The sequence below is a fragment of the Anolis carolinensis genome, chromosome 2 (genome assembly GCF_035594765.1).
Source record: "Anolis carolinensis isolate JA03-04 chromosome 2, rAnoCar3.1.pri, whole genome shotgun sequence".
In the NCBI taxonomy this organism is placed as follows: Eukaryota; Metazoa; Chordata; class Lepidosauria; order Squamata; family Dactyloidae; genus Anolis; species Anolis carolinensis.
In genome coordinates, this window is record NC_085842.1 from 40,563,729 (window position 1) to 40,580,662 (window position 16,934).

The following is a 16,934-nucleotide window of genomic DNA, read 5'->3' on the forward strand; positions in this document are numbered from 1 at the left end:
TATGTTTTTATTTTTGTACTTACGGTAACTTTGTATTTACACTTAGCTCTATTGAATTTCATCTTGATTATTTGGGCTAAGGTGGTTTTCACCAGATAGTTTTGAATTGTGATTTTTTTCTTCTGTGGTATTAGATATCTGCCCCAGCTTTATATCATCTGCAGATTTGATAAGCAATGCTGCTTCCATACACTCATCCAAGTTACATATAAAAAGTCCACTGAACACAGCTTATTCATCATTAAAGGTATATATGTTTTGGTGCCAGCATAATTTAAGGAGCACATTTCTCGCTTTTTGTGTTCAAACCAGATGTTGATATGTGTCCCATGTTTCAGGACATAGAGATGTATGGCCTAGCAATGTATGGCACAGAGGATTATTGAAAACTACATTTTGACACTGGCATTATGGACCTTGCACTGATGTCTATTTTCTGAAAATATTCCCACAATCATTTTTTTTTTAAATTATGGATTCCTGTCTTAAATCTTAGATTTTCAGGGCAGCATACATTAAAGTGAGTGTAATTAATTGATGCAAAAGGAAGCACTAAAATAACAGAACAACAACAAAACCAGACTAGAAGCATATTAATTATTTAAAAGGTTAAAGCAAGATGTTTAACAGCAGTTAAAATAGGTAAAAGCAATTTTAAACCATAACTTGTATGCAAATTTGGGTAAAATTAGTATGGAACAATAACTGTAAATCAAGTCTGGCTTTAACATGTTTTCTTGACTTTTACTTTTGGGTACTAAATTTATGACATATTAATTCTGCATGCTTTATAATTATCTTCAAAATTTTAATGGTATGTCAGGTAGTTGATTTGAACTACAGTAGAGTCTCACTTATCCAATGTTTTGGATTATCCAACGCATTTTTGTAGTAAATGTTTTCAATATATCATGATACTTTGGTGCTAAATTCGTAAATACAGTAATTACTACATAGCATTAATGTGTAATGAACTACTTTTTCTGTCAAATTTGTTGAATAACATGATGTTTTGGTGCTTAATTTATAAAATCATAATCTATTTTGATGTTTAATAGGCTTTTTCTTAATCTCTCCTTATTATCCAACATATTCGCTTATCCAACGTTCTGCCGGCCCGTTTATGTTGGATAAGTGAGACTCTACTGTATTTGGTGAGGGAAATATTAAACAAAATCATTAGTATGATTCCAGTGTTCAATTCAGTCAATTTCAGAATTAATTTTAATTGCCATTGATAGACTTATTTAACATTACGATCACTCATCATCATTTCTTAACAATATTTAAATATTTAAAAAATGAAAGTACTGTACTCATATTTTAAAACTTACTATTTTATGTTCTGAAAAACTGTGTGCATAAATGCATTCACTTTGTGGAGACAGTCACTGCTTCGTAAGAGAATTACAATTTGACATTGTAGCCACCTCATTTGCCCGATTTTATGTTTTGTTCATTTATCATACTATTACAGATTGCGCATCCCTTATCTAGAAATCCAAAATACTCCAAAATTGTCCACATGGGTGACTGAGATAGTGACACCATTTTTTCTGATGATTCATGTACACAAACCTTTTTAAGGTACAAAGTTATTGAAAGTATTATGTATGAAGTTACACTTCAGGTTATATGTAGAACGTGCATGAATACATTTTGTGTTTAGACTTGAATCCCATCTCTAAGATATCTCATTATGTACAGTATATGCGAATATATCTATTTCAAAATCAAGAAAAATCCAAAAAGCTTGCAGGCCCAAGCTTTTTGAATGAGAAGATAGTCTGTAATTTATAGAGAGCACAGAAGCTGGTTTTAGAACTTTCAAGATAGGAAAGCTTGGCATTATTCAGGCTTCCCAATGAAGTCTTTGCAAATATTTATTCCACTTTGGATGGAATTTTCATTTTTGTATTTCTGTCATCTCATAATGTATGTTGCCTTTGGCATTTTGAAAAATGATAGATAAGATAGTTTCATTTCCTAATTTTTTTCTTAGTAGTTTTTGCTACTTAGTTGACATTGTTGTGTGAATGTCTGACTTATGGCAATCCTAAGATGTCTCTATCACTGGGTTTTCTAGGCAGGAGATGATTAGAAGTACTTTGCCTGGGCCTTCCTTTGAGGCTAAGAGAATGTGACTTGCCCAAGGTCATTGAGTGAATTTCCATTACTGAGCATTGCATATGACTAGTATTTGAAGTAATTTTAAGCTTTGTTTATATTTGCAGTAGGATGCTCCTTGCAGGCTTTTGGGGATGGGTTACACAAAGTTTTTAAATGTTGAATTGGGATCCCAAAGGCATGTAAACAGAAAGGCTTATCTCATTTTTATAGCACAGGTTATATATTTGGTGGTGTATTTGAGGAGTTATTTCTTTTTTAAATGAGTCGCAACTCTTCTGCAATAAAAGAACAGCTGTCATCAAACTAGTTAAGAGAGTTGTTTGTGGGTTTTAGGTTGATACTTTTCCAACCAGTATTCACCAAATTTTGAACAAACATCTATCAATGATATTTTTGTTTATATTTTTGAAATCCCAGGTTAGTTTATAGTGCCACAATCTTTCCATATAAGATTGCTCAAACAAAAAAAAAATCCACATACAATCTGCCTTGTTATATGACCAGGCTTTAACATAACAGTATCTGTTTACCAAGCTGAGGAATGCACACAAATCTTGGGCCCATGTACTCCACCCTTTTCTGTGTGCCACAATTGATTGCCTCCTAGATTAATTAATCAGAGGTTCATTTTACATCCCAAACTGGAAACTATAGACAGAGTTTGGAACAAACTGTGATCTGAAACCCAGAATTTCATTTACAGCAGTGAATCGGGGTGAAATGATCTTGCTCCAGATGACTCAGTACTTACATTCAGACAGGTCCCCTTATTTGTTGATTCACTTTATTTATATCCTGTTTTTCTCCCAAGACTAGGACTCATAGCAAATCAAACAAATTATAATACTAAATCACTGTTCTTTTAATAAAAACTGTGGCAAGAAAAAAGACTTAACACCCGCCCATTAAAAGGCACTTGCTCTGCAACCAACTCACTGTCAAAAACCTACTGGAATAGAAAGGTCTTTGCCTGGCTGTAGAACAAAAACAGGAATAAGGTTCATGAGCTTGTTAAACAAAACGGAAGATATCTGTGTCTCTGGTTTCTTATCTTGCCTTATAGAATCATAGAGTCATAGAATCATAGAATAGTAGAGTCGGAAGAGACCACATGGGCCATCCAGTCCAACCCCCTGCTAAGAAGCAGGAAATCGCATTCAAAGCACCCCCGACAGATGGCCATCCAGCCTCTGCTTAAAAGCCTCCAAAGAAGTAGCCTCTACCACGGCCCCGGGGAGAGAGTTCCACTGTCGAACAGCTCTCACAGTGAGGAAGTTCTTCCTGATGTTCAGGTGGAATCTCCTTTCCTGTAGTTTGAAGCCATTGTTCCGTGTCCTAGTCTGCAGGGCAGCAGAAAACAAGCTTGCTCCCTCCTCCCTATGACTTCCCCTCACATATTTATACCTGGCTATCATGTCTCCTCTCAACCTTCTCTTCTGCAGGCTAAACATGCCCAGCTCTTTAAGCCGCTCCTCATAGGCCTTGTTCTCCAGACCCTTAATCATTTTAGTTGCCCTCCTCTGGACGCTTTCCAGCTTGTCAACATCTCCCTTCAACTGTGGTGCCCAAAATTGGACACAGTATTCCAGGTGTGGTCTGTCCAAGGCAGAATAGAGGGGGAGCATAACTTCCCTGGATCTAGACGCTATTCCCCTATTGATGCAGGCCAAAATCCCATTGGCTTTTTTAGCAGCCGCATCACATTGTTGGCTCATGTTTAACTTGTTGTCCACAAGTACTCCAAGGTCTTTTTCGCACACACTGCTGTCAAGCCAGGCGTCCCCCATTCTGTATCTTTGATTTCCATTTTTTCTGCCGAAGTCAAGTATCTTGCATTTGTCCTTGTTGAACTTCATTTTGTTAGTTTCGGCCCATCTCTCTAGTCTGTCAAGATCGTTTTGAATTCTGCTCCTGTCTTCTGGAGTGTTAGCTATCCCTCCCAGTTTTGTGTCGTCTGCAAACTTGATGATCGTGCCTTCTAACCCTTCGTCTAAGTCGTTAATAAAGATGTTGAACAGAACCGGGCCCAGGACGGAGCCCTGCGGCACTCCACTTGTCACTTCTTTCCATGATGAAGACGACGCATTGGTGAGCACCCTTTGGGTTCGTTCGCTTAGCCAATTACAGATCCACCTAACCGTAGTTTTGTCTAGCCCACATTTTACTAGTTTCCTTGCCAGAAGGTCGTGGGGGACTTTGTCGAAGGCCTTACTGAAATCCAGGTAGGCTACATCCACAGCATTCCCTGTATCGACCCAACTCGTAACTCTATCGAAAAAAGAGATCAGATTAGTCTGGCATGACTTGTTTTTGGTAAATCCGTGTTGACTATTAGCAATGACCGCATTTGTTTCTAAGTGTTCGCAGACCACTTCCTTAATGATCTTTTCCAGAATTTTGCCTGGTATTGATGTGAGGCTGACCGGACGGTAATTGTTTGGGTCGTTCTTTTTTCCCTTCTTGAAGATAGGGACCACATTCGCCCTCCTCCAATCTGCTGGGACTTCTCCCGTTCTCCAAGAACTCTCGAAGATAATTGCCAGTGGTTCTGAAATAACTTCCGCTAGTTCCTTCAGTACTCTTGGATGTAGCTGATCTGGCCCTGGGGACTTGAATTCGTTTAGAGTGGCCAGGTGTTCCTGGACAACTTGTTTCCCTATTTGGGGTTGGATTTCCCCCAATCCTTCGTCCATGTTGTTGAGGTTGAAGATGGCTTTCTTTTTGTGAGAAGACCGAGGCAAAGAAGGCATTAAGCAGTTCTGTCTTTTCCCTATCCCCTGTCACCATCACCCCATCTTCTCCTTGCAGTGGCCCTATCGTCTCCTTTTTCTTCCTTTTTCTACCAACGTAAGCAAAAAAGCCTTTTTTGTTGTTTTTTATGTCCCTGGCAAGCCTGAGCTCATTTTGCGCTGTAGCCTTGCGAACCTTTTCCCTACAGGTGTTGGCTATACGTTTGAATTCTTCTTTGGTGATTTCTCCCCTTTTCCACTTCTTGTGCATGTCACTTTTGAGCTTTAGCTCAGTTAGAAGTTCTTTGGACATCCATTCTGGCTTCTTTGCACTTGTCTTATTTTTCTTCTTTGTTGGCACTGTTTGCATTTGCGCCTTGAGTATTTCACTTTTGAAAAACTCCCATCCATCCTTATCCCACTCTTCCACTTAGTAAAGAATGAAAGCACTGAACTCATCTGTTTAATTGAAAGAAGTGCAATGTTTGTTGATACTGAACATATATTACTTGTATTGTTGCAAGAGGAGAGGGAATAAAATGTGATACTGGGATTAATTTATAAGCACTATGACATTCTGTTACAAATTTGTGGTGTGCCAGTGAACCTTTCTTATAGAAGTATTAGTAAATTTTACAACTAAAATGATAATTATAGTTAATGTGCCATTGCTGACAATAGGGATAGTGCTATCTCTTTCCTCTATTCCATGGATATTGACAGCAAACATATTTTATTTTTTAAAACCAGAAAGTTTTGAAATATTTCAGTCAGAACAAGATCTTTGCATTATTAATCTTTTTAAAATATATAAACAGTCATGCAGTAGATGGCAAATGGATACAAATTTGAGTATATCTTGAGTATTTGAGTCTCTTCAATCTTGTCTTTTTGCTTTTATTCCTTGATCTATCTAAATTTGCCATTCTTCAGTATAGTTGTTTATATTCACCTCAAGTTTATTATTTATGTCCTTTGTCCATATTGCAAAGTCTCAATAGGGAAGTTTATACTCTGTTTTGGTATTAGGCTCCTGTTAGGTGTAACATTCAGGAAAAATGTGTTTCTTGATACATGTAATTTCTTTTGATTATGATAAGTCAGCAAGGTTAAAAATTGATTTCAGTTCCAGAAAGAATTGTGTAATACATTATGTTTAATGTAATGAAAGAACTACTGTAAATAGCTCTAGGGTTTGTTCATGTAAATTGGGGACTGGGAACGAAAATGAGTTAAGTACGGATTAAAGTTCAGATTCTACTTTGGGGGGGGGGGGGTGAATTACGAGCAGTTTAATAGCAGTTTAATAGTATACAGACTACTTCTGTGGTGTTCCAGCACTTCTTGAATCACCAAGTCATTCACAGGATCCTGTTTTCTATGCAAATGTAGTTGTAGCAGCTCATATTAGAGCTAATGAAGGGTGTTTGCTTTTTATGGAGGCCTAGTGGCTGATAATTTTGGTTATAAGCCTCTGTTTAAGTATTCAGTGGCAGATTTATTATATCAATAGTCAGTACTAAGTGAGAAAATCGTACTCTGGCCACCATGGAAGTCTTTTTGAGTTCTTAATTTTATTTGATCTGTGTTAGTTTTGTTTTTTCTTTGTCCAGAGAACAGTCATTCTTAATGTCATTCTGTCATAGGATACACCTATTCTAATCTCATTACAGAACTGAGAATGACCCGTATTGCATAGGTTGTCTTGCTGCCTAAAGAAAGGAGATGATTTAGCTGTTCATTGTGCATCTCTTACAACTATTTTAATTATTGAGTATTGCCAAATATTCAAATTAAATGGATGACGCAGGAACTTGACTGGCACGTGTAATACCAGTGCAGCCATGCCCTGGGCACAGAGGGCTGAGTCAGGCATTTTAAAAAAGCGTGAAGGAACTTCAATCTTTTGTATTTAAACAACTTTAAAATAAAGTTAAACTTACTTTATTTCCTTGTAAAGTTGACATGTGGAATTGTGGATTGCTTTTAAAAAGGAGTGAGAATAAAATAAAGGCAAACTGTGATTTCAGATGTTAGTTTGTTTATAAATGTTTAAAAAACCACAGTCCCCCTGGTTGAATACAGTGAATCCTGTAGCCCTCCACAGGTTGTTGAACTGCAACTGTCGATAATAATCTAACAGCTTTGAATTTTATTTGGCAAATAACATGCATACTAAAATCTTGTTAATTATCTTTTGGTATATAAGCATCATTGTTATATTCTTGCTTGGAAGGTATATGGCAGTGGTTTCCCAGCATTTCATCTGTATTGATTATGCAGGATATGCTTGTTAAAATAATTATGTTTTATTATATTGTATATTGTATTATATTGTATATCAGTTTCGGACTCTAAAAGTGCACCCTGTTTATATGGCATACTTTGTTTTGTCTAGATTGCACTAAAAGTCCTTCAAATCTTTTTAAAAATACTACTTGAATTTTCCGAACATATTTTTTAAAAACTATGTGGTAATGGAAGTTTTATTTATTTAACTTTGAGTGGAGCCCCTAGTGGCACAGCAGGTTAAACCGCTGAGTTGCTGAACTTGCTGCCTGAAAGATCAGCGGTTCGAATCCAGCGAGTGGGGTGAGCTCCCACTGTTAATCCCAGTTTCTTCCAACCTAGCAGTTCGAAAACATGCAAATGTGAGTAGATCAGTAGGTACTGCTCCGGCGGGAAGGTAACGGCGTTCCATGTAGTCATCCTGGCCACATGATCTTGGAGGTGTTTACGGACAACACCAGCTCTTTGGCTTAGAAATGGAGATGAGCACCAACCCTCAGAGTTGAACACGACTAATGTCAGGGGAAAACCTTTACCTTTGCCTATACTGTAGAATTAATACAGCTTGATACCACTTTAACTGCTGTGATCCAGTGCTTAGGAATTCTGGGATTTGTAGTTTGGTGAGGCACCAGCACTCTTTGACAGATAAGGCTTTGTAAAACTACAAATCCCATGATTCTGTGGCATTGAGACATAGTAGTTTTAATCTTGGACATTCTTAAAATTTTATATAATGTGATTTTATTTTGTAATGGTATCTGTTTTATATGAACTGTTGTTTTGTAGATTGTTTTATATGAATTGTTGTTTTTACATTGTTTTTAGGCATTGAATTTTTGCCTATTTACTGTAAGCCGCTTGTGAGTCTCCTCGGAGAGAAAGGCGGGGTAAAAGTGATGTAAATAAATAAATAAATAAATAAATAAATAGTTAAAGTGATTCCAAATCACTTTCACTAATTCTACAGTGTAGATATACCCCTAGAATGCACCCCCATGTTAGCTCCTCTTCAGTCTCTTTTATACTATGGTAATAAATGGTTTGGATATGGTTTGCAGTTGAATACAACAATTGGAATTCCTTCAGAACATACTCAACCCAATCCTGTGCATTTTGAGAAAAAGGTTAGTTTTCATTGTTAGTTCAATAGCAAAGGAAGTATGCATACACTTAGAAACTTAGAAGTATTTTCATATTTTCTGTATGAAAATAAAACCTTCATATTTTCTGTATAAAATTTAAACCTTCACATGCAATTTAAAACATCATGTAAAGAACCTGTGGTGAAAATCATGTCACTATCTCACTATAGGTTGTTTGTGTGTTCTGTCCAAAGTTCTGTTTGAAAAATTATAAAGTGCTTAAGATGATACAAAATCACTCTGCCTGTAGATATTGACTGAAAGAAAGCACTTCTATAATTTATTCGAAAGACAATAATACGTTTTTGTAATGTTGCGTTTCATTGCAATTTCATGTTCAGTTCTTCAGCCCCAAGGGCTACCTTTGAAAGGCTAGGCCTCCGTGATTTACTAGTAGTGACATCATACACTTCTTCTATTTAAAATGCAGAGTTCTTGTGACCAGCTTTTAGACATACTGTGTTTTGTCTTTTTTATTCTAGATATGCCAATATTTGGTCTTTGTCCAGCGCATGATGATTTCTATTTGGTGATGTGTAACCACTGTAATCAGGTTGTGAAACCACAGGCATTTCAATCACATTATGGTAAGTGCTGAACTTTGTTTTAATCTTTAGGGGTGAGGTGAAGCCCAGATTAAGCCTGGCAATTTTCAGTTATCGCTCTCCCTCTGATCTTTAAATCTGGTGCTGCATATGTTGTTATATAAATATATTATAAATATAAATATGAATTTGTTTTTATGGGAAATTATAAAGTCAATGCCTGTAAATTTCTGGTTCTTTTCTTCAAGGGGTAACCAAGTTGCTTGATGAAAAGTAGTTATGTAATGTCTACATCTAAATGGTAGCATTGTTCTTCTCTCCTGTTATTTCAAGTAATGAGTGTTGATTAAGTGTGATATATGTTGTTTTCTTACATCATCAGAATGAAATAAAATTCCCAGTAAGGAAATTTTACTGGTAACATTTGGAACCACTTAAACAATTCTAATAATACAACATGTTTTTAAAAGGTGAACTGTAACATAATGTATAACATTATGGGGTTTTTTTTAGTGGAACCCTGTTGCTTTCAGTAGTTTAATTGTACAAAGTGATACTAGCTCAGATGCTTATGCTGAGAAAATCAAAGTGCTATGTATTGTATTCAGTTATTTTGTTATTTATCATACGCAATTGAGTGATAATTTCAGGCAGTTGCAAAATTATCAGTTGCTCTTCTAGCCATTTTCCTTATGTTACACAATTAGCCTTTTATATTGTTTTAGCATATTTTGGTATTCTCAGGTATGATACAAATCCAATATGACACCCATTTGGTATTTGTGCTATTAGTCCTTGTACCTGCCCATGGCACTGAAAAGCTGTGCCAAAGAGTTTCCCAGGTCTTTAGGACAAACTGTTAGGGCATCTGAGGGCAGGAGGAGAAAGCTCATTTACCTCTGCTGGCATAAATTCAGTGCTGAGCTTTTGTTTTATACAGCATTTTCTCTAATGTGATAGTCCTGTCAACATCAAGCAGTTGCTAGTATTCAGATGTTATCTCAACATTGAGCTTCTGATGCAACCATTTTATGCTTGTTACAGACCTGGTATAATGGTAGTGGCAATTCAGTGTCGCGCTAAGAAGTTTGCATTAACAGGTGGCTTTATATACACAGAGATATGCAGGTGAATTATAATATAATCATTGCCTCTAAGTATATCTTGGGGTTCTCTTAATCTCATACAAAGGATAGAGTTGTGGTCATGGTCTTCTTGAAACCAGGTCACAGGCTCCCTCTCCCCATGCCAATGCTAAAGATTTTATTTTCAGGTTTTGTTTGGAAAACAGTGGACACATTTAGAAAGATTAAAGAATGCAATATTGGCATGCTTTTTAGATTGAAAGTTATTTTGTTATTTTAGGCACATAAAGTGCACTGTGTGTAATTTGGCTTGATATCAAATATCCTATTTGATACTGTGGTTTCCAGGAAATAATTACAAATGGAATTTAGTTTTTAAAATATTATTATTAGAAATGGTGCAACTAGGTCATGAACTGTAAGGAAAATGTGAATGATAAACCACTTTACCTTTGCCAATTTATGAGAAGTGGGCAAAAAACCACCCTATTAAATGCTGAGGAAACTATAAACCTGAATACGACAAAGAATATTATTTTGGTTCCGTTAATTTTCCAAGCATTTATCAAGCACTCATTTTCACCAAAAGAACTGACAAAAATGAACCAAGGCCAGCAATTATAATAATTTAATACATAATCTGACATAAATGTCTACTTGCGCTATAATTTTTAGAAATAAGGTGGATAGAGTAAATATATGATTACCTTATCTTAAGTATTTTATTGATATTTTTCAAAGATATTTCTCAAAGAAAGTATTCCATAATACATATTTTTCATCATTTTCTACAAAAATGGGTTTTGGGGTAAAAACAGAGTTTAGAGGGGCTTTTGCCTGGATCCCCTTCCACAACCTTCACATATCTAGCCAATGCATTAAAAATACACTTAGGATTATGCCTTTAATCATTTGGCAATGTTTGTATCTGTGAGCAATTCTTGTAACTTATGAACTGCTGCAATCACATACTTTTGAAGTTCATTTTGCACCTTGTTGTTAACTGCTGTCAGGTTGACTCCAATATAATGGACAATCCTAACTTCTGTGGAGCCCCCAGTGGCACAGTGGGTTAAACCGCTGAGCTGCTGAACTTGCTGACCGAAAGGTCAGCGATTCAAATTGGACACAACTAGACTTAATGTCAGGGGAAAGCTTTTATCTTTACCTTTAACTTCAGTATTCAAATATACATCTTGATACTTAAGGATCTTCTCCAATTCTTTTGTATTTGCCCTTCCTAGAGTTTGTCTTATTATTGTCTATAGTCTCCATTCTGATTAAGAACTGAGCCATGGTATGGTAAATCTTGAACTGTTTCAGTGTCTTCATTCTCTGCTTTAAATTTATGTAAACTATATCTGGTCTTAATGCTTAGGTGTAAAACTGCCTTTCTACTTCTTCCATAATTTTTTTCAGTAATAATTCCACGTATTTTCAATTTTTTGCTAGTAATATGGTATCATTGGTATATCTTAAATTGTAAGTGTTTCCCTCTCCATTTTTTACACCTCCTCCTTCTGAGTTTAATCCTGCTTTATACGTATATTTTCAGCATATGATAATATGCAGCCTTCACTGATCCCACTGGCCAATTGGACTTGTCTTTCTCCATATTCTCATATGGCTCTACAAGGGCCAGAAAAATAGTACAGGTCAATAACTGGCTCAGAAAATGGTGTCAGGAGGAGCGTTTTGGCTTCCTCGACCATGGCCTACTCTTCCAGGAGGGTGGCCTACTGGCAAGTGATGGGGTGCATCTCACACAAGTAGGAAAACATCTTTTTGCACACAGACTCACAAACCTCATCAGGCGCACTTTAAACTAGATCCACTGGGGGACGGGAACAACAGCCTGGCGAACACTATATTACCCATAACCACAGGGAACCGCCAAAAGGCTAAATGGAGGGCTGCACAAACACAGCAAGGACCAAGTACAGAGAGCACAATAATCTCAAATAAACAGCTCGAGGGGAGGTCACAGGGGCTTACATGTCTTTACACTAATGCACAGAGCATGGGAAATAAGCAAGACGAACTCCAACTCTTAGCACAGCACCACACATACGATGTCATAGGCATCACTGAAACCTGGTGGGATGACTCACATCACTGGAATTTAGCCATTGAGGGCTATAACCTCTTTCACAGAAATAGAACAAAGGGGAGAGGAGAGGGAGTAGCTTTATATGTCAAAAACAGTTATGTTGCAGAAGAAATGCAAGACTGTAATCCCGGAAACCAGCTTGAAAGCATCTGGATAAGAATCAGTGGAACCGGGACTCAAAAAGATCTTGTTGTGGGTGTCTACTACAGACCTCTGAGTCAGGATGAAGGACTTGATGAAGCCTTCTGTCAACAGCTGACCAAACAGGCACAAATAAGAGATATAGTAGTCATGGGCAATTTCAACTATCCCGATAGCTGCTGGAAAACAAACTCGGCCAAGAGTACAAAGTCCAACAAATACCTTACATGCCTTGCAGACAATTTTATGGTCCAGAAGGTAGAAGAGGCAACAAGGGGATCGGCTACTCTTGATCTAATCTTAACAAATGTGGAAGACCTGATCAATACAGTTGAAGTGGTTGGATCCTTAGGGGCAAGTGACCATGTGCTCCTGCAGTTTGCCATACAAAAGAAGGCTGAAACTAAGACAAGTCAAACACACTTTCTGGACTTTAAGAGAGCTGACTTCCAAAAAATGAAGGAATTTCCATGGACACCAATATTAAAAGACAAGGGAGTTAAGGATAGATGGGAGTTTTTAAAAAGTGAAATACTCAAGGCACAAATGCAAACAGTGCCAACAAAGAAAAAAAATAAGACAAGTGTAAAGAAGCCAGAATGGATGTCCAAAGAACTTCTAACCGAGCTAAGACTCAAAAGTGACATGCACAAGAAGTGGAAAAGGGGAGAAATCACCAAAGAAGAATTCAAACGTATAGCCAACACCTGTAGGGAAAAGGTTAGCAAGGCTAAAGCGCAAAATGAGCTCAGGCTTGCCAGGGACATAAAAAACAACAAAAAAGGCTTTTTTGCTTACGTTGGTAGAAAAAGGAAGAAAAAGGAGGCAATAGGGCCACTGCGAGGAGAAGATGGGGTGATGGTGACAGGGGACAGGGAAAAGGCAGAACTACTTAATGCTTTCTTTGCCTTGGTCTTCTCACAAAAAGAAAGCCATCTTCAACCTCAGCAACATGGAATGGACGAAGGATTGGGGGAAATCTAACCCCAAATAGGGAAACAAGTTGTCCAGGAACACCTGGCCACTGTAAACGAATTCAAGTCCCTAGGGCCAACTACTTCCAAGAGTATTGAAGGAACTAGCGGAAGTTATTTCAGAACCACTGGCAATTATCTTCAAGAGTTCTTGGAGAACGGGAGAAGTCCCAGCAGATTGGAGGAGGGCGAATGTGGTCCCTATATTCAAGAAGGGAAAAAAGAACGACCCAAACAATTACCGTCCGATCAGCTTCACGTCGATACCAGGCAAGATTCTGGAAAAGATCATTAAGGAAGTGGTCTGCGAACACTTAGAAACAAATGCGGTCATTGCTAATAGTCAACACGGATTTACCAAAAACAAGTCATGCCAGACTAATCTGATCTCTTTTTTCAATAGAGTTACGAGTTGGGTCGATAACAGGGAATGCTGTGGATGTAGCGTACCTGGATTTCAGTAAGGCCTTCGACAAAGTCCCCCACGACCTTCTGGCAAACAAACTAGTAAAATGTGGGCTAGACAAAACTACGGTTAGGTGGATGCGTTATTGTCTAAGTGAACGAACCCAAAGGGTGCTCACCAATGCGCCGTCTTCATCATGGAAAGAAGTGACAAGTGGAGTGCCGCAGGGCTCCGTCCTGGGCCCGGTTCTGTTCAACATCTTTATTAACGACTTAGATGAAGGGTTAGAAGGCACGATCATCAAATTTGCAGACGACACCAAACTGGGAGGGATAGCTAACACTCCAGAAGACAGGAGCAGAATTCAAAACGATCTTGACAGACTAGAGAGATGGGCCGAAACTAACAAAATGAAGTTCAACAGGGACAAATGCAAGATACTTCACTTGCATAAAAAATGGAATGTAAAGATACAGAATGGGGGACGCCTGGCTTGACAGCAGTATGTGTGAAAAAGACCTTGGGGTCCTCATGGACAACAAGTTAAACATGAGCCAACAATGTGATGTGGCAGCTAAAAAAGCCAATGGGATTTTGGCCTGCATAAATAGGGGTATAACATCTAGATTCAGGGAAGTCATGCTCCCCCTCTATTCTGCCTTGGACAGACCACACCTGGAATACTGTGTCTAATTCTGGGCGCTGCAGCTGAAGGGAGATGTTGACAAGCTGGAAAGTGTCCAGAGGAGGGCAACTAAAATGATTAAGGGTCTGGAGAACAAGCCCTATGAGGAGCGGCTTAAAGAGCTGGGCATGTTTAGCCTGCAAAAGAGAAGGCTGATAGGAGACATGATAGCCATGTATAAATATGTGAGGGGAAGTCATAGGGAGGAGGGAGCAAGCTTGTTTTCTGCTGCCCTGGAGACTAGGAACAATGGCTTCAAACTACAGGAAAGGAGATTCCACCTGAACATCAGGAAGAACTTCCTCACTGTGAGAGCTGTTCGGCAGTGGAACTCTCTGCCCCGGACTGTGGTGGAGGCTCCTTTTTTGGAGGCTTTTAAGCAGAGGCTGGATGGCCATATGTCGGGGGTGCTTTGAATGAGATTTCCTGCTTCTTAGCAGGGGGTTGGACTAGATGGCCCATGAGGTCTCTTCCAACTCTACTATTCTATGATTCTGTGATTCTGTGATTCTATTCTGATTGTAGCCTCTTGTCCTGAGTACAGGTTATGCATCAGGACTATCAAGTGTTATAGCATACCCATTTCTTTGAGAGTACTCCATAGTTTTCCATGATGTACACAGGCAAAGGCTTTGCTATAATTTATAAACCCCAGACAGATTTTCGTTTAGTTCTTTGGTGTACACCATTATTCAGCATATGCCTGTAGTATGATCTCTACTGCCCCTTCCTTTCCTGGACCTAACTTGAACATCTGGCATTTCTTGTTCCATATATGGTAAAAGTCTTTGTTGTGCAGTTTTGAGCACCACTTCGCTTGCATGATTAATTAATGCATTTGTCCTGTTTTTACTGCAGTCCTTGGTGCCCCCTTTATTAAGAATTGGAATATATAGTGAACATTTCCAATCTGAGGGCAGTTGTTTTGTTTTTCATATTTGTTGACAGATTTTAGTTAAAACTAGAATAGATTCTGTTTCTGTAGCTTGAAGCTGCTTTACTGGTATGCCATCTGTTCCTGGTAATTTATTTCTCCCAAGTGCTCTGAGTGCAGTTTCCACTTTACTTTCTAAATTTGTAGGTTCAGCTTCAAGTGTTCCTTCCTCGAATGAATATGTCATCTTTTTATTTCTCTTGCACCCTATCAGTTTTTTTTTGCTGCTTAGGAGTTTTGTGATTCCTTTGCCTCGGATAATGTGATGAGTGTGTGCAGTCAGAATGTGTTAACTTAATTCACTTCACCATTATTCCTTTAACATTCATAGTAGTCTGGGTGCAAAAGTTCAGATTGCCTTCTGTTATGATTACTTTCCCCCCTAATATTGAGGGTTACTTTTGTTCAGTTTTTGGTTCCCCTAATATTATGCCTATGCTATGTGAAAAGAACTTGTCAGTATTTTTAAAACAAAACTGTTACTCCACAAGTTGAACCCATGTAGGAAGAAAAGTACCTTGCATTTTCCCCCTTTTGCTTCCATGCTCCTTTTTGTTTCCCTTTTGACTAAGGGGTGTGTCGTTCCACATCGCTTTAGTCAAGCAGTAGTTACAGTCAGCTTTTACTTATCTCAAGTAGTCTTTCTGGTTTGCTTGTAAAAAGTACAGTATTAATACAGTACTTGAGAATTGCTTGTTGCTTTGAGCAGCTGACAGCTTTCTTCCTATGTTTATATTAAGCAAAAATATAATTAATATATGTTTGTTTGCTAGTTTAATTTGGTTTTCAGTTTTAAGTCAGAGGCAAGCACAAAGAGTAGTTATCATGTGAAAATCCCTTTTTCTATTTATTCTCCCTTTCTGTGTGCTCAGCACAAACCTATGCCTGTTTACTTGGAAGTAGGGGCCTGTTGAAGTGGATCATTCTTCCAGCTCAGAGAATTGTGTCTTCAGGTTGATTCAATTGGGCTTGCTTCTGAGTAGACATGTGTTAGATTTCAAGAGCATTTGTTTCTGGCTGTCCTTCAAGGAGTCCATTGTTGAGGCCCATCAAATTTCAGGTTCAAAATAGGCTTTGCCTCCAACGTGCTACTGTATCTATCACTTCTAGGCCATCCTTTTGTGCAGCTACAGGAGGAAGACCATATGTAATACACAGGTGATGCAAACCACATAGCTTTATGTTGATTAGTAGTTGATTAAACTACTGGTGAAAGGTAACAGCATGTTATGGGATAACTACAACAATTTATATAAAATGTATTTTAAATGTGAGACCAACTGCCCTGCTCAGGTCTTGAAAACTCATGCCTGTGACTTCCTTGATTGAATCAATCCAATACATAGTGGTAGAAGATTACAAAAAACCTTTGCAGTAGAAATAAACAGTATTTTCATGGTAATAATCTAAATGGTTGGAACAAAAACTGCTTCTTCATCTATTAAGTTTACCATACTAACTGTTTCAGAGATCACAAGTTCCTTACTACCCTGCAAACATGAATACAAACTTTTTATCATTATTTTTTATAATTACAAAAATTGAGATTTATCCAAACAATCAAGAGCATTATTTGCACTGGCTTCCTTTGTTCCTGAATCTTTATCATTTGTATGTTCAGACATACTCATGCGCTTTTTATTGCTACACATAAATTATTATTATTATTGCTAGTAAACAGTAAATGTTGAGAAACATGATAGCTTTGATTTGGCTATTGTAATGACAGGGTTCTTTTCTCCAAGGAATATTTGGAACAGT

The 16,934-nt window shown here is 37.8% G+C and overlaps 1 protein-coding gene across 2 annotated transcripts in view; it reads left to right on the forward strand.

Annotated features, from left to right (window-relative positions):
• The window catches only part of atxn7 (ataxin 7), a 150,980-nt gene that overhangs the window by 67,809 nt on the left and 66,237 nt on the right, over nucleotides 1-16,934 (forward strand). For both annotated transcript variants that reach the window (XM_062969679.1, XM_062969680.1), the window contains one exon: nucleotides 8,776-8,880. In XM_062969679.1, coding sequence (XP_062825749.1) covers nucleotides 8,776-8,880 — 105 coding nt within the window. The remainder of the gene's footprint in view (nucleotides 1-8,775; nucleotides 8,881-16,934) is intronic.